The sequence below is a fragment of the Pongo abelii genome, chromosome 3 (genome assembly GCF_028885655.2).
Source record: "Pongo abelii isolate AG06213 chromosome 3, NHGRI_mPonAbe1-v2.0_pri, whole genome shotgun sequence".
NCBI lineage: Eukaryota > Metazoa > Chordata > Mammalia > Primates > Hominidae > Pongo > Pongo abelii.
In genome coordinates this window covers 149,440,503-149,468,490 of record NC_071988.2, presented here as the reverse complement: position 1 = coordinate 149,468,490, position 27,988 = coordinate 149,440,503, and the positions used below count along the sequence as shown (strand labels likewise).

Sequence of the window (27,988 nt, the reverse complement as noted above, 5' to 3'; positions counted from 1 at the left end):
ATAACATCACAAGAAATACCTTATGTAAGTGACCGGTTGCTGGGTGCAGCAAACTACCATGGCACATGTATACCTATGTAACAAAACTGCACATTCTGCACATGTAACCCAGAACTTAATGTATAATTAAAAAAAAATTCATTAAAATATACCAGGATTTTCAGATAATAGAGAAACAATGTATTTAACATTTGCAAAATTAATATTTAAAATTTAACTGACTCAACAGGCAACAAAATTTAAAAAGTGAGTTTACTGGTAAGTTATTTTAAAATAAGTATTTAATTAAATGAATCAAAAGATAATGTAACTTATCACTATATTTATTTTTTTATAAAATGCATTTGCAAAAATGTTTCATCAGACACTGGTGCTACAAAAATAAATATAAAACAAATATACATGTTTACATATGTTACTTATAACATAAATACACATTATTTACATCTTCAAAAATTCCAAAATTCCAGCAGGTTTTGTCCATGATTCTCAACATGTCTGAGACGCAGGGAAAACAATAAAAGCACAAATAAACCACACATCATTTACATTTTTGCTTTTAAAAGATTGTTCAATACAAATATATAAACATAGTAAGTTCGGGGGTTATGTTCTAAGAGCAAAGTCAGGTGTTCTATTTTATATCCACTATATTTAGTAAGTGATTCAAGTTTCATTCTGCTTTGTTCTCTCAGAATACATCTTTTACATTATAGGTTAACATTCTTTCATAGAAAGGCTTTCTGAAGACTTTATATTAAATTAAAAAAATCACTTTACTTGAAAGCCAACAAAAAAGTTATTTATTAAACTTATATGTCTGAAAGGAGTTTTAATCAGTGAAAATTAGGAGTCGGATTAGAAAACATCAAAAGGATGGAAGACAGACACTGTAATTTCTGTTTGATGTATTCTGGTAATTTTTCATTTTCTCCATACCTAAGTGAAGCAAAAGAAAAAAAGACAAAATCACAACTGAATTACTTGGTTCTTATGAGAGTCCCAAAAAGCACATTATATTTTTCAGTAATTCTTCAATAACAAGAGGCACCTCAGAAAAATTATAACAATTATTTATTAGATACCTATATCAAGTGAAGCATACACAGTTTCTTTTCTTTTAAAACAGACCATTTTCTAAACACATTTAAATAACAGAAGGAAAATTAGATAAACTTGAACTGGCTTCATAATTTCAAAAGCAAGCCAAAAATCTGGATTCCTCATTAAATTTAAAAGGCCCCAGACAGGCGCGGTGGCTAATGCCTGTAATCCCAGCACTTTGGGAGGCCAAGGGGGCTGGATTATGAGGTCAGGTGTTTGAGACCAACCTGGCCAATATGGTGAAACCCTGTCTCTACTAAAAATACAAAATTAGCCGGGTGTGGTGGCGTATGCCTGTAATCTCAGCTACTCGGGAGGCTGAGGCAGGAGAATTGCTTGAACCCAGGAGGCGGAGGTTGCAGTGAGCCAAGTCGCACCACTGACTCGAGCCTGGGCAACAGAGCGAGACTTTGTCTCCAAAAAAAAAAAAAAGCCCTAATTCTACAGAAAAATACCAAGCTAAACACATTATGAATATATTTCTATTTAAATGTTAACAATTTCCAAATGACCATACCAAATAAAATGTCAACATGTATCCTGGGGACAAGGGTTTTACCCACTTTGCATCTGCATCCTTCCACTTTCTGGAGCACCTCAAAGAGCTTTTAACAAAGCCTCTCACTTGAAACATAGTTATTTAAGTGATGGCACTGCATTATCTAAATTTAACACAAAAATGCAGTTGGTAGGTATCTACAGATTATATTTGTCCCAAGTACTTCCATTACAATAAGCATTTCTCATAAAAGAACATGTCTGCATTGGCATCGTCAGTACCCTACTTTTAGTAAGTTCTGATTTAAATGAGGAAAGCAAACAACTCGTTGTTTTTCGTATTGCCAGATTCCTTATTTTTGGCTTGGTGCCTGACACATATTTTCATATAGAATGAATATACACATTCAAAAAAGTCTTTCAAACATTAATCACTTTACATTAGATTGGGGATATAGCCTTTCATTTGGGAAAAATAAGCAGGTTATATCTTAAAGACTTCTTTTTTCTGTTCTTTAAGTAAATAGGTTTGGTATATTATTTGAACCTAGAATTAGAAGTCCCTTACTTCTGAAAAGGGCCATCGAGTTACACTATGGAACAGTAAGGCTACAAGGAACCCAATCTCTTAGAGTGGATTATTTATACCAATTGCCCTGAGTTAATATAGATAATCATAAAATATGCATTAATGACTACATGAATTGCTAAGAATAATTAACAGTTTAAAGAATTACACGATCATTGTCAAAATGAAAGAAGTATCTTTATTAAATCATCCATTTCAACATATAGAGAAAGAGAAATTATAGCAAAGGGCTGAATCTCGACCAGTATTTTAAGAACTTACCTAGTTGTTTGACCATTTGGTGAGGTATAACTGATAGAAGACACTCCTGCCTGCACAACCAACTGGGACCCATCATTAAACTGAACCCACACAGCTCCACTAGTTAACTAGAAAAATAATAAGCATGGGTAAGAACAGGCACAGAAAAAAAAAAAACCCAGCAGTAGTAGCACACAAAATTACTATACAGTAGAGGGTTTGTGGTTCTGTATTAATATTTAACATATTTAACAGGTTTTCCACAGTTAAAAAAAAACTAAGTGACTACAAATTTGGGGCTATGAAGGCAGAGCACTGAGAATATTCATGTCTTTTTCAGATTATTCCTTTAATAGCTAAGATATTATAATATTAAAATTATTATAAAGTGAATCCTGTTTCCCATTAATTTCCATTAGGATTTCTAAGTTTTTTGGTTGTTGGTTTTTTCCCCCACAATATTTAGTATTTCTTAACAAGAAGAGATTTAGGAAATAAAAGCAACATTTTCTTTGTCCTTAAACCACAAGAATTTCTTTCCTGGCCTGAGAATATTACATTTTAGCCTCTGAAACTTCTTCCTGTAGTCATTAATAGTCACAATGTGTCACTCAAAACGGAGAAGTGCATAGTACATGGACGCCAAATCAAACAGACGGAGGCTTACATCTAGACTCTGCCAACTTAAGAGTACAGTGTAGGATTGTGCAAGTTAATCTACCATTATGAAGCATAATTTTACTATCTATAAAAGGAGATACATAAACTTTACTAGGTTATTTTGGGGGATAAACTAGACAAAGTATGTGAAAAACATGGTAGGTACCACAAAGCAAGTGCTCAACAAATGTTACCTACCCCCATAAAGTACTAGGTTGCATTTACTTTACTGTTAAGTAAAAGTACATGTGTCAGGCTCAGAAGCCTCCAAGTTTCAAGATTTTAGATAATATACATATATAGGTTCACAACTACATAAAATTCTATAAGTTTGAAACTCAATATTGACTTCACTTTTTAAAAGAGATGGGGTCTTGCTTTGTTGCCCAGGCTGGCCTCAAACTGCTGGACTCAAATGACCCTCCCACCTCAGATTCTTGAGTAACTGGGACTATAGGCACGTCACATCACACCTGGCTTTCACTTGGCTTTTAATGGAAAAATCCTTTTCTTCTTTTGCCAAATAAAAGTTACTCTACTGGCCGGGAGCAGTGGCTCATGCCTGTAATCCCAGCACTTTGGGAGGCTGAGGCAGGCAGATCACAAGGTCAGGGGATTGAGACCATCCTGGCTAACATGGTGAAACCCCGTCTCTACTAAAAATAGAAAAAATTAGCCCGGTGTGGTGGTGGGCGCCTGTAGTCCCAGCTACTCGGGAGGCTGAGGCAGGAGAATGGTGTGAATCCAGGAGGCAGAGCTTGCAGTGTGAGACTTTGTCTCAAAAAAAAAAAAAAAAAAAAAAAAGAAAGTTACAAGTTACTCTACTAATATTTATTACAAATAATTTCCAAAATTTAAAACGTCCCAGATATCACACTCTACTCTTCACAATTAGTCATTATCATGACCTCTACTTTAAAAACAAATGGCAAAAGTAGGTCACCCAAGCCTAGCAGGCAACCTCTTATCAGCAATGTCTGGAGTCTTCCAGCTGAATACAAATTTAAGAAGTTAAAATTTTTAATGATATAACCAATGTTAAAAGGTACAAAAACTTCCTTGTAAAAAGATATCATTACAATAATTTGTATTTTTTGGTAATTGTCTTATCAGTGTGAAAATGAAAAGAAATTCATACTGAGAAAATGCACTGTACTAGAAACTTCTCACCTGTGTAGCCCAACCAACATTTTTCACAAAAACAGATTTCAAAAGTTGTGCTGATTTAGGAAGACAATCTTTTAGACTATTAGAAGAGATGTCTGTTCCAGAAGCTGTAGTTGTAAGACCAAGTCCTTCATTTGTAACCATCTACAAAGAATAAAGGACATGAAGAAATTATTCCTCAGCATTTTTATAAGCCACATTCAGCAAAAGCAGACAATTATGAGATTTTTCACTAGCTTAATTTTTTAAAAATAAAAATTTTTTAATGAAAATATAACCACATTATTGGAAATTAGAAAAATACAGAAAAGAACCCCTCACCCCCCCCCCCCCCCGGCACAATTGCTGTTTTCATTTTGGTGGATTTCTTTCATCTTTTTATCCCATGGCATGTTCTTTTTGTGCACGTGGGTGAGTATACACAAATACACACACCTATTTCTTTAATGTTGCATTTTTCTACACTGCTATATAATCTTCATTCGCCATGTTCATTAAATATATAATAAATTTAACAATGAGTCTATCATGTGCATTTAGGCAGTTAATGATATTTTACTAGTAAAAATAAAACAACTAGCCTGGCGTGGTGGCTCACGCCTGTAATCCCAGCACTTTGGGAGGCCGAGGTGGGTGCATCACAAGGTCAGGAGATCGAGACCATCCTGGCTAACATGGTGAAACCCCGTCTCTACTAAAAATACAAAAAAAATTAGCCGGGCATGGTGTTGGGCACCTGTAGTCCCAGCTACTCGGGAGGCTGAGGCAGGAGAATGGCATGAACCCAGGAGGCGGAGCTTGCAGTGAGCCAAGATCGTGCCACTGTACTCCAGCCTGGGCGACTCCGTCTCAAAAAAAAACAAAAAACAAAAAACAACTATATATGTATATGTTAATACATTTAGCTTTTCCCAGAGGGCTGAGATTAGGGCTCATTGAGGTAACGTTTAAACAGAGACTTGAAAAATAAGACTTACACATATAAAGTTAAGTGGTTGGGGAAAAGAGTTCCAGGTCAAGTGAACAGCATGTGAAAAGGCCCTTTGACTTGTTTAAAGAACTGAAAGGCCTTTGACGCTCAAACATAGATAGTATGGAATAAAATGGCTCAGGATGAGGCTGGAAAAGTATGTAGATGATAGTAAAGCCACAATAAACTATTTTACATGAAGGGCATCAGGCAATCATCGAAAGGCTTAAAGTACAGAAGTGACATATATTTACTTACAGAGGGATTAAGGATTGGTGCCTGTGTTGGAGAAGCAGCACTATGCATGACCATTCTATTGAAAGATGCTCTGTCTCTTGTTGGGTAATTTGAATCCACAGAAGGAGGAGGTGATAAGGCCTTAGGTGAACTAGTACTACCAGGTTTTCTGAAGGAGAAAAGTCCAAATATTCCCTTGAAGCTTTCAATTTACAGAAAACTAAAGAATGTTTATAATATAAACATCAAACTTTTAAAACATTTTAGCCATATGTTTAAAATTTTCTGACATTTACCTTCCTATGATTATTGGGAAAAAGGGAGCACTCCTAGTTTTCCTTTCCTCTTCTGAAATTATGGATTCCAGTGCTAAACAAATACGATGACCCTATTTCAAAAGAAGAGTGCTTCTGTCATTGTTTCACCTATGTCATTTGCAATCGTTATTAATTGGTATGAAAAACCTATAATTAGGTATGTACCTCATTAGCATGGTCCATATACATTTTTATCTCCTCTTTCAAGCTATTAACTTCACTTTCACTTTTTAAAGTGTAAGACTTCCCTGTCTTTTCAATCACCTGAATGAAATCTTCTGTTTTGTGTATTTTTACCCCTAAAAAAAAAAAATCAGAAAACTGTTCTTATCCTTTTTTAAAATATTCCTAGATTTATATTTATTATCGTACCAGTATATAATGGCTCCTGGATCAAGGTATCATTTTTATTCATTTATTGACTATTAATAAAATGAGACTATCAAAGCATTCAATAAATATGGGTCATCCATTTTTTTCCCAACATATATCTGGTTTAAGCCTGATACTTTTACATTTTAAAAAATCACTATATTCATACAGAAAGATAATTGAAGGACAGCTATATGTGTACTGTGTGATATGAATGCTTTCTGTCCCTTAAAGGAGCTTTATAGATTAAAAAATAGTTCATCTTTATAGAATAGATTTAGAAAATAAGAACATTCATCTTTACAGAATAGATTTAGACTCAACCCTATCCTTTTTGCTACACTTATAATTCTCATAATTTGGTATATGTCCATTTAAGGTTTCTAATAAGAAACAGGACATCGTGCATTTCATGTGATTTTTATACCATCAGCCTAGACGTAGTTAAACTGGAGCTAAGTAGGAAAAGAGGACTAATATACATATTATAGGATAAATTGTTTAAAGGAAGGCTAGATAAATTTTGGTTAATATGATTTGACATGTATACTCCGCTGTGCAATTTATATGTATAGTTATGTACATACACATCTTTAAAACTCTGTTGAATTTTAAAAACCCACATATACGTAACTACTAAATTACAAACTAAAGGAACAAATTACCATTTCCAAATGGTACTTACCATCATAAAACCAAACCTCAAAATCAGCACCAGGAGAATTCTCCATCAAAATGCATTTAGCATATCTTGTAAAATAAGTGATTTTGGGAGATTTAGATCTTACAAGCTGTACAAACCTGGAAGCATATTGATATTTTCGCCAGTATTTTTCTAAGGAAAAAAAAATACTTAACATTAGGGAAGAAAGTGTTGACCTGACATACAGTTTTATCTATTTATTGTGATTTCTAATAGGGTTACATTAGAAAGGTTTTCTTATTCTTTTCTAAGAGTTACCTCAATGAAGTCTTACTATTCAGTACTTATGTCCATAGTCCATAATATCTAGAAACCAAACTGGGAGTCAAATTTGGTTAACTATAATTATAAATAATCATTTATGTAGCAGCACTGATTTCAAAGGTCAAAAGCCACAGACATGGTGAATTATTTTTTAAATACAGAATACTTCACAAATTTGTGAGTCACAGGGGCCATGTTCTTTGTAACATTCCAACTTTAGTATATGTGCTCTGAAGTAAGCACAATGTTGAATTTTTTTTTTAACACAACTATAGCCACATTCTAAACAAGTATACAAATTACATTTGTGAGACATATGACTAATGTTCTAGAGTTAGTTTTTAAATAGAATATAGTACCATTATAACACAGAATATTAATAATAAACATTGCATTAAAGACATACAACTCTCACCAGAAACAAAGTACAAGAATATGATATGACCTAAAGTTTGACTGAAGCTAAGATATTTATAATTTATTATATCTATATATAGAGTTTATACATATATACATATAAATCTACTATCAAAATTTATTCCCTAGTAAATTCGCATACCTGGTAAATTGTCAAAGCTGTACCTACTGATGTTGTCAGTAGGTGAGGGTGGTCTATCAGCAAGAGGAAAACCTCTTCCACCATTTGGATAATAAATAGTGATCTGCCAAAAGATTTTTTAAAAATTCTAATTACATGCCATTAAGTTCCAGTACTATATTTTGCTAAAACATATACAAAGTGTTTAAATGTAACATTAAATATTATTTTATAGAAAAATGTTAAATATTCTGTAAAAGTAATTTTTTTGCTTTTTAACTTAAACCAAAAGTTTAGATTTTCTTACTAGATATAATTATTTTTAACACTGCATCAATTTATTTAAATATGTTTAATATGCTATTTCAATTTTTGAATTCCAGAGACACTATCATACTGGGAAACTAATTTTAAAAAAACTTACATCATTGTAAAATGAATTAGAATGCTAAACGTGCTTAAACGATAATTTGAAGTTGCAAGGTAATAAAGTAACTACACATTACCATATTTCCATCACTAGATATCTGAAGAACTTCTTTCACATATTCTTGAGATGCATACTCCTTTAGAAGCTCCACACACACCTCCTCTGAATCAAGTATGCTCACCTAAAAAAAAAAACAAAAACCCAAAAATCAGTAATAATTCTTTTGTTTACTAGAACAGCTCTGACATACATAATACTTAGGAGTACTTAACCATGGCAGAAACAAATACTGAAGTCAAAATCAAATAGCTGCTTCACTACAACAGTCCAGATCAGAGGTATATTTGAGCACAACTGTGAACCATATGGTGCAAAGGTAAGAATGTATAATGAAGTGTGAAGTGATAATGAGCAGAAAGCAAACAGAAGGTAGGGTGGAGAATAAGGACTTTGAAAAGATAATAGCAAGCCAAACAAAGGCAAGGATGAAATGGGAAGTAAAATGGAAACAAAGAACAGGATAAAGACAGAATTAAAAAAACACACACCATTATCAATTCACATACAATAACTTTTAAACTCTAAACTTAAATGTGCATATGCCTTTTCTTTAGTTCCAGAAGCTAAAAAAATAAAGTTGTATTTTCCAGTTTTTTAAAATTTGAGGCGGGATTAAATTTATAAACAATAAAAATAGAAGCAAAGGATAGTATTAGCTCACTGACTGGAATTGTGAACAAAATAATCTTTAACACAGCATATAGCCAGTATTATTTTAAAATGTTTTTCATTCAAATCTACTTTAAATTAATAATTTAAAATTCAAAACTTATCAGTATCATGTCACTATTAAGAAGACAGAGGGGAATAAGACCTATTTTTCCATAAACACCCAGTCTCTTTTCTCTTTAATAAAGTTGATCATGTATACACCCCAAAGTAGAAGGACATTACAGAGGACTAAAAAATATGTTCTCCAGAATTGTATTCTCAAGTAAAATGTTATGTAGTAACTTAGGAAGATAACAGACATACCACAGCCTTTTTGGTTTTCTGTCTGATTGGTTTCAACCTGTGAGCAACCAACGGAGACGTAATGCTTCTTAATGTACGATTCTGATAACCCAATGGTGGCTCCATACCCCTAGTCTTGCTCTGTTCAGAAAGAGGATCTGAGCCAAAAACACATTCTTGTTGGATTATCTCAGGTTTACTGTGAAGTGCAGTCATATATTTCATGGTATTTGGCTGTTTTACAGAATGTGCATTATCAGAAGCATCAGAGTTCTTTTTGACTTTTGTATCAGTCCAGGCATTTTTTGATGTGTCCTTCTGCAAATCTGGATGGCCCTGGAAATCCCGAGTTGGGCTGATGCTGTCATATTCAGTAGTTTTTCTTAAATGAGCTATAATATACATAGAATGAAGCAATTTAGTAAATAACTAAAAACACAAGTCGACACAAAACGTCACTCTGATTATAATAGCATTTTTTGAACAAAAGAAATCTAGTTAAAAAAAAAACAATAAGAGCTCATAATTTTCTAACAAATAAGCAGTTTAAGACATGACTTTGAAAGAACATTTTAAACGAGATCGTGAAGAAATACCTTTAGTATTCCTAAGACTAAGACATAACAGATATTAACATAAAATTAATTTTTCAATTAAGGCAAAAACTAGTCACTATATGGTCACTTATTAATCCTAAAGCATGCAACTGCCAATGCTCCAACAAAAGCAGGTTTGAGTTCCCAAGTAATCATTCTACATGAGAAAAATATATAAATTTACTCTCTTTAAGCTAAGAACTGTCTAGCCCATCTTTACTTAGAAATACTTGCAATTAATGAAAATACGCAACTAAAAGCAAAAACACTATATGAACAGCTTTAACATTAATATTTAATATTACAGATGTACTTGCACCAGCATTTTTTAAAAAAGTCATTAACTTTACCAATTTTTATTTTGTATGGTTTTAAAGTTCACATACAGAACAGTATCTTTTAAAGTCTTTAAATGATTAGATTATATAAAACTTGGTAAGGCAATTTTTCAATGCTAAACTAAAAATTTGAATTATAATTTTTTTCTTAAATGACTTTTTAGTGCTTTCCCCCCACTTTCATTATGACAGAAAGTATTTTGTATCAAATAATATACTGAAAAATTGCAGGAACACTACTGATTATAAACAAGGTTATTTCTCCATCTCAGACAAGTCTGTGTTACTAAATGTAAGTATCTGTAAACACAACAGATGTGCAAAATTAAGTATGTGGCAGTTTTATAGTTTAAAAAACAAACCTGAATTATCATCTCTAATTAGTATAAATAAAAAGATTAATTTCCTTTTGGGCGTCTGAGAAGAATATACATTAAAAAAAGAAAATAGACTCAAGATAACATACAACTCTCTGGTTAAATTACAGCTGTGTTATTTGCTTTTTGTCTATGAGGTAATACGATACTTAGTAAAAAATGATCTCCTCCTCTCCATGTCTTTTTTATTCTTTTTTCCATCATTATTTCCCAATTCACCTTCTGTGAATCTGTCATGTTCATTAATGAGGAATGTTTAAACTTCAAACTCTGTATTATAAACAACATAATGACTTGGATGATAGCTGTTTAAAAATGTTTAGGTTTTAGTAGCTCTGTACTTTAGTGTGAGGTCCCATTGGTACCCTATAATGTCCTTATCAGCTTCCACTTAAAAATAAGGTCAATCATCTTTTCATTATTTTATAGGCACTGATAGAAGGTGCTGATTATAGAGAGGCTGCAAGAGCAGGGGTTAAGAATAAAGTCTCTGAGCCAGACTACTTATGTTCGAACCCTGGCTCCTCTACTGAATGGTCACATAGCTTGGGCAAATTAAGCTCTGTGTACCCAGTTTCCTCATCAGTAAGACGGAGATAATAACAGTATCTTCCTCATGTTTTTTTGGGAGAACTTAATATATGTTAAACATTAAGGACAGTGGCTGACTTACAGCAAATATTCAAATATTGTAATAGAGCTTTATTGAGACGTACTGAAAATGCTTTTTTTTTTGAGACAGTCTAGCTCTGCCGCCCAGACTGGAGTGCAGTGGCGTGATCTCAGCTCACTGCAACCTCTGTTTCTCTGGTTCAAGCGATTCTTGTGCCTCAGCCATCCAAGTAGGTGGGATTACAGGTGTGTGCCACCAAACCCAGCTAATTTTTGTATTTTTAATAGAGACGGGGTTTCACCATGTTGGCCAGGGTGGTCTTGAATGCCTGACCTCAAGTTACCTGCCCAGCTTGGCCTCCCAAAGTACTAGGATTACAGGCATGAGCCACCACGCCTGGCCGATGCTTTTTTTTTTTTGACAGGGTCTCTCTCTCTGTCACACAGGCTGGAGTGCAGTGTGATCATAGCTCACTGCAGCCTTGAACTCCTGGGCTCAGGCAATCCTCCTGCCTCAGCTTCTCAAGTAGCTGGGACTACAGGTACATGCCACCACACTCAACTGATTTTTTATTTTTTGTAGATACAGGGTCTTGCTATGTGCCCAAACTGGTCTTGAACTCCTGGCCTCAAGCAATCCACCTGTCCTGGCCTCACAAGTGTTGGGATTACAGGCATGAACTACTGCACCAAGCAAGAAAATGATTTTCTTTAAAAATCTCAAATAGAACACTGCAATGCTTGGTAAGTGTCCAAGTAATTAATTCTTGATTAAATACTCCATTAAAAACTCACCATTTATTTGCAGATTCCCAAACCACTGTTGTACCGTTTCAGTCTGAGGTGTCGGGTCTGCAAATGGAAAAGGAGTTTTTCCTGGACAAAGATGATTGGAGCTAAACAAACAAACAAAAAAAATCCCATAAACTAATAAAAAATTATCAGGTAACTTTTTAAGGTAAAAATATTAGAAAAGAATTTCTTCTGATTTGAATACCTGAACATTTTAGAATAACTATAGAAAACAATATTGGCATAACTATGCTATCTCTAAAAAGCTACACTCCCATGCCAAAATGCCCAGGGCACTTTGACAGCATTTCTGTATGGCTACTGCCCTCTTATAATTTAAGCATAAAAATCATAAAATGAACAGAAAAAGAAAAAAAACACACACTACAGTCACTAAAAATTAGTTTTCATATTGGAAGCAGTCAGTATTATGACCACTCAATCTCAGCTTTTCTATCTATGTATACAGTTATTATTAGGTACTTTAGGGTGTAAGGTATGACTAATATATATGATACTTTGCACTGGAGACTCACTCCATATAAAATTAAAAAATGAGGCTAAAAATGTCCAAATATTAAACAATCTTATAAACACATTCATGAACACACACACTCCTTTTAAGACTGTTAACCACAGGTCAAAATCCATGACAGTGGTTTTTTTTTTTTAGACATTCATTTCCCTGGTAACCCCCCGCTTAGATGCAGCTTCATATTTATACTAGTATAATGTTACCAAAAAACAAAATGCCTCTGATAGAATTATTCTTACAGTGTTTGATTGTTATCAGGTCTTTCAAAAGATCCAGAACTACTGGATGTCTTTTCTTTAAAGAAGTTAAAAATGTTGGCATTGTTGTCTGTGGGTGAGTACCTCTCTTCATTTTCACCTCCTCCTGATCTTTTGGACATTGAAAGCATTTCTGCTGAGTGACATCGTTCCATTGTATATGTTTTTGCTTGAGATGGACTATTAAAAGTGCCAGATCTATCAGAGGAATAAGCTCTACGAAGGTATCGAGAATGTGGCCTTTCTTCTGCATCTTGAATTACTCTTCCCCTTCCACTATTACTGGTTTCTTGATTTCCCCACTGAGTATAAAAACTGTTTCCATCTCCTGAAGAAGAAAAATCACTTGAACTTTTATTCTTTGGAAATACAGTCATTTTATTTGGGAGTGGCTGACCAATCAAAAGTCTTCTTTTGTCAAATAAACTACCACTTATACTGGTACTGGAAGAAGCTGTAATCGCAGTAGAAAGTGTGGCATGCCCACTATCAATTGAGTCTTCCACAGTTCCTAAATCTTTACTTTTTGTTGAAGAATTTTGGGACATAAAAGGATGGTCCAATACTGAAGACAGACTTAAACGATCTGCTGGATTTCTACGAAGTAACTGGTGAATAAGGTCCTTGGCCTCCATTGACAAAAAAGTTGGCATTTCATAATCTGCCAATACTACTTTATTTAATGTGTTCTTGACTGTGTCAGTGTCAAAGGGTGGTCTCCCGATAAGTAATGTATAAAACATACAGCCCAGGGACCAAACATCAGATTCAAGGCCATGTGCACTTCGAGTGGCAATTTCTGGTGAAATGTAGTTAGGAGTTCCACATAATGTATAGTGCTTTTCATGTGGCATTTTCAGTTGAGTTGCCAGCCCAAAATCAGCAATCTTGATGTTCATATTACGAGTCAGTAGGAGGTTAGAAAGTGTGAGGTCCCGGTGTAGTATACCATGAGAATGAAGATACAACATCCCTGTGATGATCTGGTGCATGAAGTGTCGAGCTGTTAGGATTTAAAAAAAGAGAATTTACAATTTAGAAACTCTGGAAGATTCAGTATCTAGTATTTAGTATACATTATGAAACCCAGGTAAATATTCTAGAGCACTGTAGTAGAACACTGGCTTGGAGTTTAGATTTACCAGCCACTTCAATTATCAGCAATTATCAGAGTGGTACCAACACACCACTCTAAAGATATCATATTAACCTTTAAGAAAACTAGGCATTCCTTTTAATCTTTGCTCTTTCCAACTGATGAGCGTTTTACATGCAGTTGAGAGAAGCCTAATTTTTTTTTAGCAATTGAGAGTCATTAGGGTAACCATAGCAATTAAGAAAAACAATTGTACAAACAATTCATACATATATTCTAATTGTTAAAAAAAAGAAAAACCTAAAGTTCCAACGATGTCTCCCAAACTTTCCCAAGTAATCAATTTGTAAGCTTTTTTTTTAGATGGAGTCTTGCTCTGTCACCAGGCTGGAGTGCAGTGGCACAATCTCAGTTCACTGCAATCTCTGCCTCCCGGGTTCAAGCAATTCTCCTGCCTCAGCTTCCCGAGTAGCTGGGATTACAGGAGAGCACCACTACAGCCAGCTAATTTTTTTGGTATTCTTAGTAGAGACGGGGTTTCACCATGTCGGCCAGGATGGTCTTGATCTCCTGACCTTGTGATCCATCCACCTCAGCCTCCCAAGTAGCTAGGATTACACGCATGAGCCACTGTGCCCGGCTAATTTTTGCATTTTTAGTAGAGATGGGGTTTTACCATATTGGCCAGGCTGGTCTCGAACTCCTGACCTTAGGTGATCTACCTGCCTCAGCCTCCCAAGGTGCTGCGATTACAGGCGTGAGCCACTGAACCTGGCCTAATAAGGCCTTTTTTTAATGAAGTATTATAAAAAAATGCAGTAGTCTTTATCAAGATGAGTATCAATTTTTTTTCAATTTGTATTATTTCTTTGGAATAAGCTTCCAACAATGGAATCTGAGTCAAAGAATATAAATATTTCCATAACTCTAAATACATATGCCCGAATTGTTTTCCAAATGGCTTCTATAGATTCAGATGTACAAGAAGTCTATCAGCAACTACTTCTGTTATCTTGTCTGTAATCTCAGTTAGCAGAGCAAGATAACTTGAAAACAATCATTTGTGTCAATGTACAGACCTTATTTAGTTCTGCTTTGAACTGCAAAAAATTATGAGAAATTGAGGAAGTCTGAAGCTATATATTTGATAGTAAAGAATTATCAGGTGTGATAATGACTTTGTGGCTATGTTTTTAAAGAAGTCTATACTTTGAAACACTTATAGTTAAAAATATGTCTATAATTTGCTTCAAAATACTTTGGAAAATCAAGGTAGTAAAAACAGTAAAGATGAAATAATATGACCATGAGTCACTAGTTTTGGAAGCTGAGTGTTAAGTTCAGGGGACTCATTATAGCACACTACCTGTATGTTTCATGTTTTCTATAATAAACAGTTTCAATGGCTATTTGTGCTTGATTTAGAACCACTTTATAGTCACCAATGGCATCCTAAAAAGGTTACTACATTTGAAAAGATACACAGTAAATTGCTACCAATAATTTAATTTAAAATGTGGTTTTAAGGACAGAAGGATAACAAATTTCTTACTTTACTACTGTAATAACTGAATTGTTTTAAGAATTAGCAGCTTGGGATGTAGGAAACCTCCTTTTCTAGCTTAAAGTAATAATTCAAACAGTTTTACTATATATTATAAAATAGCATATTCCTCAAAACTACACTTTAAAATGCAAAACTTTTATCCACCCAAACAAAACAAACCAAAAAAATACGTGCCTACCTTCATTTTCTGAGAAGGGTTTCACTCTATTCTTCAGATACCTGTTCATTTCTCCATTATGGCACATTTCTAATACCAGATACACATAATTGCTATCTTCAAAATAGTTATAAAGCTGAAATGTGAAAGGACATAATAAATTAAAATATACAAAAATTCAGTGTCCTTGGTCACTTCTACAAAATTTGTATCTTACCTCCAAGATAGAAGGATGTTTCAATTGGCAATGTATTTTCACCTCATTTTGGACTCTCTGTACCATTCCTGCTTTGTACATGGCTTTCTTATCTATCTAAAAATAACAGGTTTAAATGTTGACAGACTTTCAAATATAAACTGGTTAAAAGTGAACTTTGAAAATAAAGTATACTTTAAAATAGACTGAAGTCCTTTTATACATCTTTGCGGTCAACCTACTGTTATCTGTTTTCCCCATGCACCTAGCAGAGCACTCGGCAGAGAGGATGCTTGGTAAAAGTTTGCCCAATTAATTCTAATATCCTATCTCAATTTAAATAATCTAATAGCACAACTAGCCTAAGTATAAGAAAAAAAATCCCAATTCAGGCAAATTTTAGAGCAAAACCTCCAGTTCTTTTTCTAAGTGGTTTAGATAAATGATTTTTTTTTTTTTTTTTTTAAAGGCAGGGTCTCACTGTCACCTAGGCTGGAGTGCAGTGGCATGATCACAGTTCACTGCAGCCTCAACCTCCCAGGCACAAGCTATCCTCCCGCCTCAACCTCCCAGGCACAATCTATCCTCCCACCTCAGCCTCCTGAGTAGCTGGGACCACAGGCACATGCCACCATGCCCGGCTAATTTTTTTTTTTGAGATGGAGTTTAGCTCTTTTTGCCTGGGCTGGAGTGCAATGGCGTGATCTCGGCTCACCACAACCTCTGCCTCCCAGGTTCAAGCGATTCTCCTGCTCAGCCTCCAGAGTAGCTGGGATTACAGGTGTGCGCCACCACACCCGGCTAATTTGGTATTTTTAGTAGAGATGGGGTTTCTCCATGTTGGTCAGGCTGGTCTTGAACTACCGACCTCAGGTGATCCACCTGCCTCAGCCTCCCAAAGTGCTGGGATTACAGGCGTGAGCCACCGTGCCCAGCAGCAGCTAATTTTTGTATTTTTGGTAGAGAGGAGGTTTCACCATGTTGCACAGTTGTTTTCAAACTCCTGAGCTCAGGTGATCCACCTGCCTCAGCCTCCCAAAGCGTTGAGATTACAGGCGTGAGCCACCCACCCGGCTGACAAATGATTCTTAATTTGCTTATGTTTATGTTACTCCTATTAGCCTGACTTCTAACAATTAAGAATAATATTTTGTATGTTACAGGGAAATACAAAATTATACACGGTGAACTATAAACAAATTATTTGTTAGTTGATTTCTACTCATTACTCCAAGTATGGATAATTACACCACATACGAGGTCTACTGAACATTAATGAAGATAAAACTTATTTAAGCAAGGTCAAGGCTTTCCTAAAATATTCTTAAGCTCAACGGCTGGACTTGGCACTATTGTCTTCTGCCCATGCAAAGTGTTCCTTACACTATAATCAAAGGAAAGGCTGGTACATAAGGAGTTTCTGACATCTCTGATACCTCTCTAGTTACTCGCAAAGTACAGGAGAGAAGTTGATTAGTTTATTCTTACCATTTTGATTGCAACTTCCAAACCAGTGTGAATGGACTCAGCTCTGTAGACACCAGCAAATGATCCTTTACCAAGCAGATTTCCAACTTTAAAATCCTTAAAAGTTAAAATTAAAGATTATGTGTGATGACTCACAGTAGAAAGGAAGATGGGAAGGGGCTGGAAAAAGAAGATAAAATGGATCGAGTGGGGAATTTGACAAAATTCAAGCAGGTATTACACCTCGATGCAGTAGGTGTCTAGGGTGGAAGGCATGTTGACTCCGTGCGGGGATACCTGAGCTTCCAGGCTAGACTGGAAGCTCAGGGTGATGGTGCACCCTAGTGATCTGGTTCCTCAACCTCAGTGCAGCCTAAGTGCCCTCCTCCCATCTCCAGCCAACCCCTGGGAGCGGAGGGCCTGGTCAGAATCCCGCCGCAGCTCCCGCCAGAGATAACCGCCATCCCCTTGGAGAAGTGGCAGGTAGCCCTGCCCTGCTCTAACGCGGTAGCTCGGGCGGGATTGCTGAAAGAAAGCCGCAGTGCCTCGGGACATTGCCTGGGAACACTGCCGGGCGGCAAGGGACTCACCTGTCCCGCCTCCCCTACTCTTACTGTCTCTGAGGGGCGGGCCGCTCCGCCCCTAAACAGCTGAGGCCTGGGCCGTTGGGACCCTCCCTAAGCACCCCGGTGCCCGCCCCGCAGCCGTTAGCTTCGTTCGCTCCCCTTCCCACAGCGGTCTCGTGTCCTCCCACAATTGCTCCCACCCGCCCCGCTGCAGACTGCCGAGTCTTTTCACCTCGATCTTCTCCCCGATGCAGGTCGCCATATTTCCAGGCCCTGGCCTGGGTTCTCCGGATTAGCTTCCTTCACGCAGTCCCTTCGAGGCAGCGCTCCAAGCAGCCAGCCGGCCTTGGCGCCCATCAGGCTCAGCTCTCTAGACCGCCGCTCCAGGCGACGACGCTGAAACCACGGAAAGTTCTCCCTCACACCTTCCGAGGCCTGGGCGGTGCCTCTGGGCTCCCATTTTGAAAATCTCCCGCCGGTTGCCGTCCGAGCTAGGCTGGTGGTGACGTAACGAGATGGATCGCTCCGGAAAGGCTGCGCTGGGGCGCGCATGCGCGACAGACCTTCCTTTGCGGCCGGCCCAGGGTTCTAGACTTCTGGGCCAAGGGCCGGAAGCGCTACGCAGAGTTTAGTTCGGGCTGGAGGCTGTCTCGGGCCCACTCTCGGAAGAACTTCTGCAAGACGGGTAAAAGAGCAGGCCTTAAAGATGGGATACTTATGGCTGATCGGTTACTTCACGGTCCGAAATACCACTTCTAATTCCGGAAAGGGTTTAAAACTATTTTAAAATGTCAAGCGTTTAAGACTTGACGGAACAGGGCAAAAAACATTACCTTCCTTTAAGGAACACCGTTTACACCACTACCGCTTATTCCGTAGTTTGTTATAACTGTAGTTAATGTGTACGGTACCTTAAGAAAACGAACTCCATTTTTATTTTGGCAAACTCCTAAGTATTTAATGTTATAATGTCATTTGTATAACAACTTACAGTTAGGAGATCTCTCATACACATAATTTGTATGGATCAAAAGAGACCTGTAAGTTTGGGATGGTGTTTTGCAGGTGAGAAAAGTGTGATGCTTAAGGAAGGATATTTAACAAACAGAAGTAGCGCACAAACTTAGATCTTCTGTTATTAGGTGAAAGCTCTTTTCCTTGACGTTAGTGTATATTTCTTTTTCTTTTTCTTTTTTTCTTTTGAGATGGAGTCTTGCTCTGTCGCCCAGGCTGGAGTGCAGTGACTCGATCTCGGCTCACCGCAGCCTCCATCTCCTAGGTTCCAGCGATTCTCCTTCCTCAGTCTCCTGGGTAGCTGAGATTTACAGGTACGCGCCACCACGACTGGCTAATTTTTGTATTTTTAGTAGAGACGGGGTTTCACCATGTTGGCCAGGCTGGTCTCGAACTCCTGACCTCAGGTGATCCGCCTGCGTCGGCTCCCCAAAGTGCTAGGAATACAGGCGTGAGCCTCCATGCCCGGTCCATTTTTTTTTTTAAACTTTTTATTTTCAAATAATTTTAAGCTTACAGAAAAGTTGTAAGAATAATAGAGAACTCCTATTGTCCTTTACTCAGATTCACCAATTCTAAACATTTTGCCACACTTGTTTTACTATTCTTCATGTGTAATATACATGTATAAATATATAAATAAGCCTATTATTTGTATTTTATGAATCATTCTAAAATAGGTTACATACACTGTGCTCTTATACCCCTTATTTCTAAAGTGTGAATTTCTTAAAAACCAGGGTATCCTCTTGTATGTTTATCAAATTAAGGATATTTAGCATTGATACAATATTTATATTTAATCTGATCTACAGTTCATATTACGATTTGTCAATTGTTCCAGTAATGTCTTTATTTAACATTTTTTCCTTCCAGTGTAGATCTAGTACAGGATCACATACCATATTTAGTTACCATATCTTTTTAATCTCCTTTAATATGGAAGAGTTCCTCAGCATTTGTATTTTTGTGACACAGATTTTTGAAGAGTGCAGGCCAATTATTTATCATTCGTTCATTTGTTCATTCCAGTATTACTGAGGTATAGTTGACAAAAATTGTATTTATTCAAGTTGTACAGCATGATGATTTGATATACATTGTGAAATGATTACAACAATCAAATTAACACATTGTCACCACTCTTAGGGGGGTGTGTGTGTGTGTGTGTGTGTGTGTTACGGGCCAGTTATTTTACAGAATCTTCCCTACTTTGGGTTTGTCTCATGTTTCCTCATGATTAGATTCAGGTTATGTATTCCTGATTGTAATATTACATACACGAGGTTATATTCTTTCCAAGAGACCACATTTGGAGGCACGTGATATTGTTTGTCTCTCATTAGTGATGTTAATTTGATCCCAGTTTCTCCACTGTATAAATTGCTGGTTTTCTACTTGCAACTAATAAGCAATCTATGGGGGAGACACTTGAATTTCCTGCAAATATTCTGCTCCTCAGCAAACCCCTCTCTCACAATTTAGCAGTATTATTGATTTTTCCTAAACTAGTCTTTACTATGATAGTTACAAAATGATAATTGTTCTCTCTCCATATGTATTAGAAACAATTTTGCCAAAAAGAAGAGCCCCGCCTGGTGTGGTGGCTCAAGTCTGTGATCCCAGCACTTTGGGAAGTTGAGGCAAGCAGATCGCTTGAGCCCAGGAGTTCCAGACCAGCCTGGGCAAAATAGTGGAAACAGCCTCTACAAAAAATACAAAAATTAGCCAGGGGAGGTGGCTTGCACCTGTGGTCCCAGCTACTCAGAAAGTTGAGGTGGAAAGATCACTTGAGCCTGGGTGGCAAAGGCTACAGTGTGCCAGGTTCACGCCACTGCACCACAGCCTGGGCGACAGAGCGATACCCTGTCTCAAAAACAAACAAACAAACAAAAAACAACCAGAAGAGCCCTACAGTTTGCCCTGTTCAATGTATACAGATGGTCCCCAACTTATTATTATGATGGTACAATTTATGATATTTTGTCTTTACAATGTATTTATAAGGCTATTAAATGCATTTTTTGACTTAGGATATTTTTGACTTATGATGAATTTATTGGGATGTAGCCCTCTCACAAGTCAAGGAACATCTGTGTCTTCAGTATGGATTTAGGGATTCCCAGATTATTGAATCAGTTATAATCCATTTCCTCAAAGGATTATAATCCATTACAGTCTTTACTTATTTTGGTGTTCAAATTGTCTGAGATGTGTTTAGTGAGAGCTCCTTTCAACCTAGCTGTTTTGATAGGACATATATATATAAAAGCAGTTCTTTACTTTCTGGTACAACAAGATGTTCTAATTTTATTTTGGGCTTTCTCTCACCCAGCACTGAAAGGAACCGTTTCTGCAAAGTGTCCTGACACCTTATAGTAGAAAATGGTGCTTAAAAAACAATATCTGGGAGCTTACTTAGCAAGCTTATTGCGATTTAGGTGTCATTGCATCTATGCCTTTTCAGCAGATGAAACTAAAGAAAAAAATATTAGTAATCATGAGTTCAAGTTGATATCACCAATTCTAATCTAATTTCACATAGTTGTTCCTACTACCTTAAATTTTTATTTCATCACTGTTACCATATATACATAATTTTAAAAATCAAATTGTTTTATAACAAATATTAATAACAAGCATACAAACTCTGCATTTCTGCTTCCCAGATGCAACCCTCTTCAATTCATTTAACTGTTCATTTTTATATATTCTACCGTATTTCTAAATAACATGCTTATTTTCTTTTTTGATTTTTTTCAGTTATAGATTTAGCTCTATTAACTTTCTATTGTGGAAGATGAGGAACTATTTCTTTAGTTGCTTTTACTTTCACCCCTTTTCTTTTCTTTTTTTTTTTTTTTGACACAGAGTCTTGCTCTGTCACCCAAGCTGGAGTGCAGTGGCACGATCTCAGCTCACTGCAACCTCTGTGTCCCAGGTTCAAGCGATTCTCCTGCCTCAGCCTCCTGAGTACCTGGGATTACAGGCACACACCACCACACCCGGCTAATTTTTGTATTTTTAGTAGAGACGGGATTTCACCATATTGGCCAGGCTGGTCTCAAACTCCTGACCTCAGGTGATCCACCTGCCTCAGCCTCCCAAAGTGCTGGGATTACAGGTGCGAGGCACCATGTCCGGCCACTTTCATCCCTGTGTGTCCTCAGTTCTTGTGACCTCATTCTCTAAATGTAATTACCTCATGAATTTTTGTTTTTTCTTTGAGACCGAGTTTCGCTCTTGTTGCCCAGGCTGGGGTGCAATGGTGCGATCTCGGCTCACTGCAACCTCTGCCTTCCGGGTTCAAGCGATTCTCCTGCCTCAGCCTCCTGAGTAGCTGGGATTACAGGCATGTACCACCAAGCCTGGCTAATTTTTGTGTATTTTTAATAGAGACAGGGTTTTTCCATGTTGGTCAGGCTGGTCTTGAACTCCTGACCTCAGGTGATCTGCCTGCCTCTGCCTCCCAAAGTGCTGGGATTACAGGTGTGAGCCACCGTGCCCGGCCTAACTTTTTTTTTTTTTTGAGATAGAGTCCCCCTCTGTCGCCTAGGCTGGAGTGCAGTGACGCAGTCTTGGCTTACTGCAACCTCTGCTTCCTGGGTTCAAGCAATTCTTATGCCCCAGCCTCCCAAGTAGCTGGTATTATAGATATGTGCCACCATGCTCTGCTAATTTTTGTATTTTTCATAGAGACATGGTTTTGCCATGTTGGCCAGGCTGGTCTTAAACTCCAGACTTCAAGTGATCCACCTGCCTCAGCCTCCCAAAGTGCTGGGATTACAGGCATGAGTCACCATGCCTGGCTACCTCATAACTTTTGTTTCCCAATATTCAGAGTTTACAATGTTATTATAATTAAGTAAATATTACAGCTGAGATACACAAAATCCTTCCCCCTCTTTGTATAACTTTTAGTTACTTTACGGTTTAAGAAAATACAGAACAAAGCTAGTGCTCTGAACAGCACTTTAAGGAGTAGTGGTGTGTAGTTCTGAGGAAGCTGTGTTAAGACTATCTCATCTCATATCTTTACTTGAAATAATGTTTCCCTCTGAGATAGTCTGAGTCAAGAGATAATTCTTTACTAAGATAGTCTATTGGCTATATATAGGAGCTATGTATAGATGAAGGGATTGCAGGGAACTTTCATTTTCTACCTCCCATAGCCTTAATTTTTAAAATATTTATATTGAGCATGGAATTTTTTATTATAAAAAATTTTCAGACAAAATGATAAGTAGAGAGAACAGTACAATAATGAATTTCAAAGTTCAGTAATTTTTAGAAATGTGTCATAGGGTGAGTTTAACTTTTTTATGACTCTTTGAGTGAGAGAAGTTCCAGGTGGTGCCATGTCTGTGCAGTCTTAACCAACTGAGGAATCAGACCAGAATTTGGGCTGACCACAGCAGCTAAAAAGTGAGTAGAAAGGCATACAGGGTGAGAGAGGGAAACCATTAATTCCATGTAAAAGGTCTGCCCAAATATTTGGCTGTGCCCTGAATTACACATGTGCTGTGCAGATTTTAGTGTTATTTGCACAGATTTTTTTTTTAGCTGCTGCCCACTCCAAGGAAGATAGAGTTTGGAATTTGAGTTTAACTCATTTAGATGTCTATAAAAACAACATAATGGTACTTTTTAAGACGAATATAACAAAATCTATTGTCTCTAACATGAAGTTTTCAAAATGCCCAGGCTAAAATCTAAAATTAGTAGATATTAACAAAATAAGAAAATGTGACATGAAATTAAAAAAGACAAAACAGAATCAATAGAGACCAACCACAAAGTTGACCAAGATGAAAGAATTAGTACTTAAGGATTTAAAAGTAGCTATTATAACTATTATGCTCCAGAATGCAAAGGAATTTATGCTAGTAATGAATGAGCAAATAGGAATTTCAACACAGAAATAGGAACTAGAAAAAGAACCAAATGGAAATCATAGACCTGAAAAAAGGGCAAATGAAGACTTTGCTGAATGGGCTTAATAGTAGAGTGGGGATGACAGATGAAGGAATCAGGCAACTTGATGATAGATAAATAGTACTTAAAAAATCTTATGAGCCCCCCCTCAAAAAAATAAAGAATACAGCTTCAGTGATCTGTAGAACGATATTTTTAAAAGACAAATATACATGTTATCAGACCCCCACAAGAAAAAAGAGAAAGATGGGAGCAAAAAATATTTAAGAAAGGATAGCCAATGAAAAACATAAATATACATATTCAAGAGGCTCAGTCAATCCTAAGCAAGATAAATTCAATGAAAACCACACCAAGGTACATAATAATCAAGTGACAGTCATAATTTGACCATCAAAGTCAAATGATTATCAAAGATAATGAGAAAAATCTTGAAAACAACCAGACAAAAATCAATATATTACACACACACAAAAGTAATATAAATGATGTTGACTTCTCACAAGAAATAATGGAAGGAAAAAGACAGTGAATTGACATCTTTAAGTGCTGATGAAGAAAGCCACTGTCAATTCAGAATTCTATTATCTAACAAAAATAGTAATTTAGGTAAATGAAAATAAGAGAATTCATCATCCACTGACCTGTACTACAAGAAATGCCAAAGGAAGTTTTTCACACTGTGTGGATTTGATAAGAAATAGAAACATATTGTCAGAAAGTAATGAAGAACATCAGAAATGGGAATTATGGGCTGGGCATGGTGGCTCATGTCTGTAATCCAGTCACTTTGGGAGGCCGAGGCAGATGGATCACTTGGGCCAGGAGTTAGAGACCAGCCTGGCCACCATGGTGAAATCCTGTCTCTACTAGAAATAAAAAATTAGCTGGGCGTGGTGGGGTGTGCCTGTAATCCCAGTTACTCGGGAGGCTGAGACACGAGAATCGCTTGAACCCAGGAGGTGGAGGTTGCAGTAAGCTGAGATTGCACCACTACACTCCAGCCTGGGTGACAGAGTGAAACCCTGTCTCAAAAAAAAAAAAAAAAAAAAAAAAAAGAAAGAAATGGGAAATATGTAGATACATATAAAGAACTATTATTTTGTTTCTTTATTTCTTTAAAATACACATCAGTAAATAATGTGAAAATTAAAATATTTTATTTGGCCAGTTGTATATCTTCTTCCTTTTTAAAAAAATATGAGACAGGGTCTTACTATGTTGCCCAGTTTCATTTCAAACTCCTAGGCTCAAGTGAACCTCCTGGCTCAGCCTCCCAAGTAGCTGGGACTAGAGGTGCGCTTGGCTGTATATCTTATTTTGAGAAGTGATTTTTCAGGTCATTGGCCCATTTTTTAATAAAATTACTTCTTTCTTGCTATCAATTTGAGTTCTTTATATATTTTGATATTAACCCTTTATCGGATGTATGGTTTGCAAATATTTTCTCCCAAGTCATAGGTAGTCTCTTCACTCAGTTGATTGTTTCCTTGCCTGTGCAGAAGCATTTTGGTTTGACACAATCTCAGTTGTCAATTTTTGCTTTTGTTGCCTGTGCTTTTGGGTTCATATTTTAAAAAAATCATCGCCTAGACAAATATCATGGAGCTTATCCTTTATATTTTCTTCTAATAGTCTTACAGTTTCAGGTCTTGTGTTTAAATCTTTGATCCATTCTGTGTTGATTTTTGTATATTAGCTGACATAAGGGTTCACTCTCATTCTGCTGCATGTGGAGGTCTAGTTTTGACAACACCCTTTATTGAAGAGGCTGTCCTTTCCATATTGTGTGTTCTTGGCACTTTTGTTGAAGATCAGTTGCCTAAATGTATGGATTTATTTTGGGGCTCTCTATTCTGTTCCATTTGCCTATATGTCTGTTTTTAGGTCAGTACCATGTTGTTTTAATTACTATAGCTTTATAGATTATTTTGAAATCAGGTAGTATAATGCCTCCAGCTTTCTTCTTTTTGCTCAAGATTGCTTTGGCTACTCAAGGTCTTTTGTAATTCCAGGTTAATTTTAGGATTGCTTTTTCTATTTCTGTGAAAAATGCCATTACAATTTTGATAGGGACTGCCCTGAATCTGTAGATTGCTTTGTGTAGTATGGTGTATTAGTCTCTTTTCACACTGCTATAAAGAACTACCTGAGACTGGGTAATTTATGCAGAAAAGAGGTTTAATTGACCCACAGTTCTTCAGGCTTAACAGGAAGCATGACTGAGAAATGACCATAGTTCAGATGTCAGGGATTAGCACGGGATTGTGAGGGATGATGGCTCCAGTCCTGAAAAGCACAACAGTGACGCCTTTGGAGGGGGCATAGCCATGTTTCCCTCTCTGGTGGTAGTGGTGGGGTCTGCAGTGGGGATGGCTGTTGGTTACCTCAGTTGCTGGTGTCCTCTGTAGAGCAGGTGAGTGGGGACCACAGTAGCCCATGCTTTGTGGCTGATACTAATAGCTCCTACCCTTGTCTTTTGTTCCTGTCTCTAGATGTCTCAGGTATACTGCTCTCCTTTGATTGTTCCACATGAGTTATTCTCCATTTTTCTCCTCCACTGTGTTACCGCAGGTTCTTAAATGGGCCCTTAGATCCCTCCCAAAGTTATTATCATTTATGGTTAACTATTATTATCCATAACAATACTCTGCCATCTTGCTAACATCACTCTCCTCTCCAATTCATTTAATAATTATAAGATTATTTATTTATTTATTTATTTTGAGATGGCGTCTCGCTCTGTCACCCAGGCTGGACTGCAATGGCCTGATCTCGGCTCACTGCCACCTCTGCCTCCTGGGTTCAAGGGCTTCTCCTGCCTCAGCCTCCCAAGCAGCTGGAATTACAGGCTCATGCCACCACCCCTGGCCAATTTTTGTATTTTTAGTAGAGACGGGGTTTTGCCATGTTGGCCAGGCTGGTCTCAAACTCCTGACCTCAGGTGACCTGCCTGTCTCAGCCTCCCAAAGTGCTGGGATTACAGGCATGAGCCACTGCACCAGCTGACATCTATACAATTTTATTTATTTTATTATTATTATTATTATTTAGACAAAGTCTTGTTCTGTTGCCCAGGCTGGAGTGCAGTGGCATGATCTGAGCTCACCGCAACCTCCGCCTCCCACATTCAAGTGATTCTCCTGCCTCAGCCTCCCGAGTAGCTGGGATTACAGGTGCCAACCACCATGCCCAGCTAATTTTTGTTTTTTTAGTAGAGATAGGGTTTCACCATGTTGGCCAGGCTGGTCTTGAACTTCTTACCTCAGGTGATCCACCCACCTTGGCCTCCCAGAGTGCTGGGATTACAGGCTTGAGCCACTGCACCCGGCTGACATCTGTGCAATTTTAAAGACACTTCCTTATAGGATGCTTTGGTTCTTCATCTGTTTAATCATAGCTACATCCCTATTTTTTTTTCTTCTTTTCTTTCTCTTTTTTTTTGAGATGGAGTCTCGCTCTGTCACCCAGGCTGGAGTGCAGTGGTGCGATCTCACTGCAACCCCCACCTCCCAGGTTCAAGCGATTCTCCTGCCTCAGCCTCCGGAGTAGCTGGGATTACAGGCATGCACCACCACACTCAGCTCATTTTTGTATTTTTAGTAGAGACGGGGTTTCACCATGTTTGCCAGGATGGTTTGATCTCCTGACCTCATGATCTGCCCACCTCAGCCTCCCAAAGTGCTGGGATTACAGACGTGAGCCACCACGTCCAGCCACGTCTCTATTTTTTTAAGTAGCAGTACACATTCAATTCACCAATTCCCTACTTTCTGTAATCAGAGTTGGTGTCAGTTGCTTTGTCACTATCATCACGTGAAAAGAATAAGGTTCTAGATCTCAAGGCAGCATCTGATACTTCCTTGCTTAACTACTCTCTCCTAAAATCAAGACATAGGAACAAGATCCCCCCCAAAACTCATTCAAGTCCTACCGTCTTGCCCACTATGTGTCAAATAGCGGTGTGGTACCCTCACAGCATGTATCCTAGGCTCTGAGAAAAGTAAGGAAAGTCAACATTTAATGAATATTTACAATGTACCAGGCACTATTCTGAGAAGTTTGCCCACATTAGCTGATCTAATCCTCACATTAGGTTTATTCTTTTTCCATTTTAGTGGTGAAGAAACAGATAATATTTTACAGATGAAGAATCTGAGGCAGCCTGGCTCCAAAGCCCACTCCAAAGCACCACATGTCAAGTGCTGGCATCCATTGTTCATTCTTCCTGCTTTTGCTCCTGCCCCACTTTGTCTATTCACCACATGGAAGCCATTGAAATTCTGTTAAAACATTTTAGATCATGTTGGCCCTCTGCTCAATCTCTGCAGTGGTCCCCATCTCACTCAGAGTAAAAGCTGAAGTCCTTTCAGTAGCTTA

General features: G+C 37.3%; 1 protein-coding gene, 1 long non-coding RNA gene and 1 pseudogene across 4 annotated transcripts; 1 reads left to right on the top strand and 2 right to left on the bottom strand.

The window, feature by feature from the left end:
• Positions 1–183: 183 nt before the first annotated feature.
• On the bottom strand, positions 184–18,190 carry PLK4 (polo like kinase 4). 3 transcript variants are annotated; one of them, XM_024245673.3, is made up of 16 exons: positions 17,892–18,190; positions 17,115–17,210; positions 15,648–15,743; positions 15,452–15,566; positions 12,695–13,613; positions 11,822–11,922; positions 9,125–9,495; positions 8,166–8,270; positions 7,681–7,783; positions 6,840–6,989; positions 5,948–6,081; positions 5,762–5,853; positions 5,487–5,634; positions 4,262–4,402; positions 2,453–2,559; positions 184–939 (listed from the first exon to the last, which is right to left on the bottom strand). In XM_024245673.3, the coding sequence occupies exons 1-16, from the start codon at positions 17,919–17,921 to the stop codon at positions 837–839; spliced, it is 2,811 nt and encodes a 936-aa protein (XP_024101441.1). In that variant the 5' UTR covers positions 17,922–18,190; the 3' UTR covers positions 184–836.
• On the bottom strand, positions 7,273–7,364 carry LOC112133243 (U6 spliceosomal RNA; annotated as a pseudogene).
• Positions 18,166–27,988, top strand: LOC134761298 (uncharacterized). The gene is made up of 2 exons (XR_010139779.1): positions 18,166–18,344; positions 27,727–27,988. It is a non-coding gene; the product is annotated as an uncharacterized LOC134761298 (long non-coding RNA).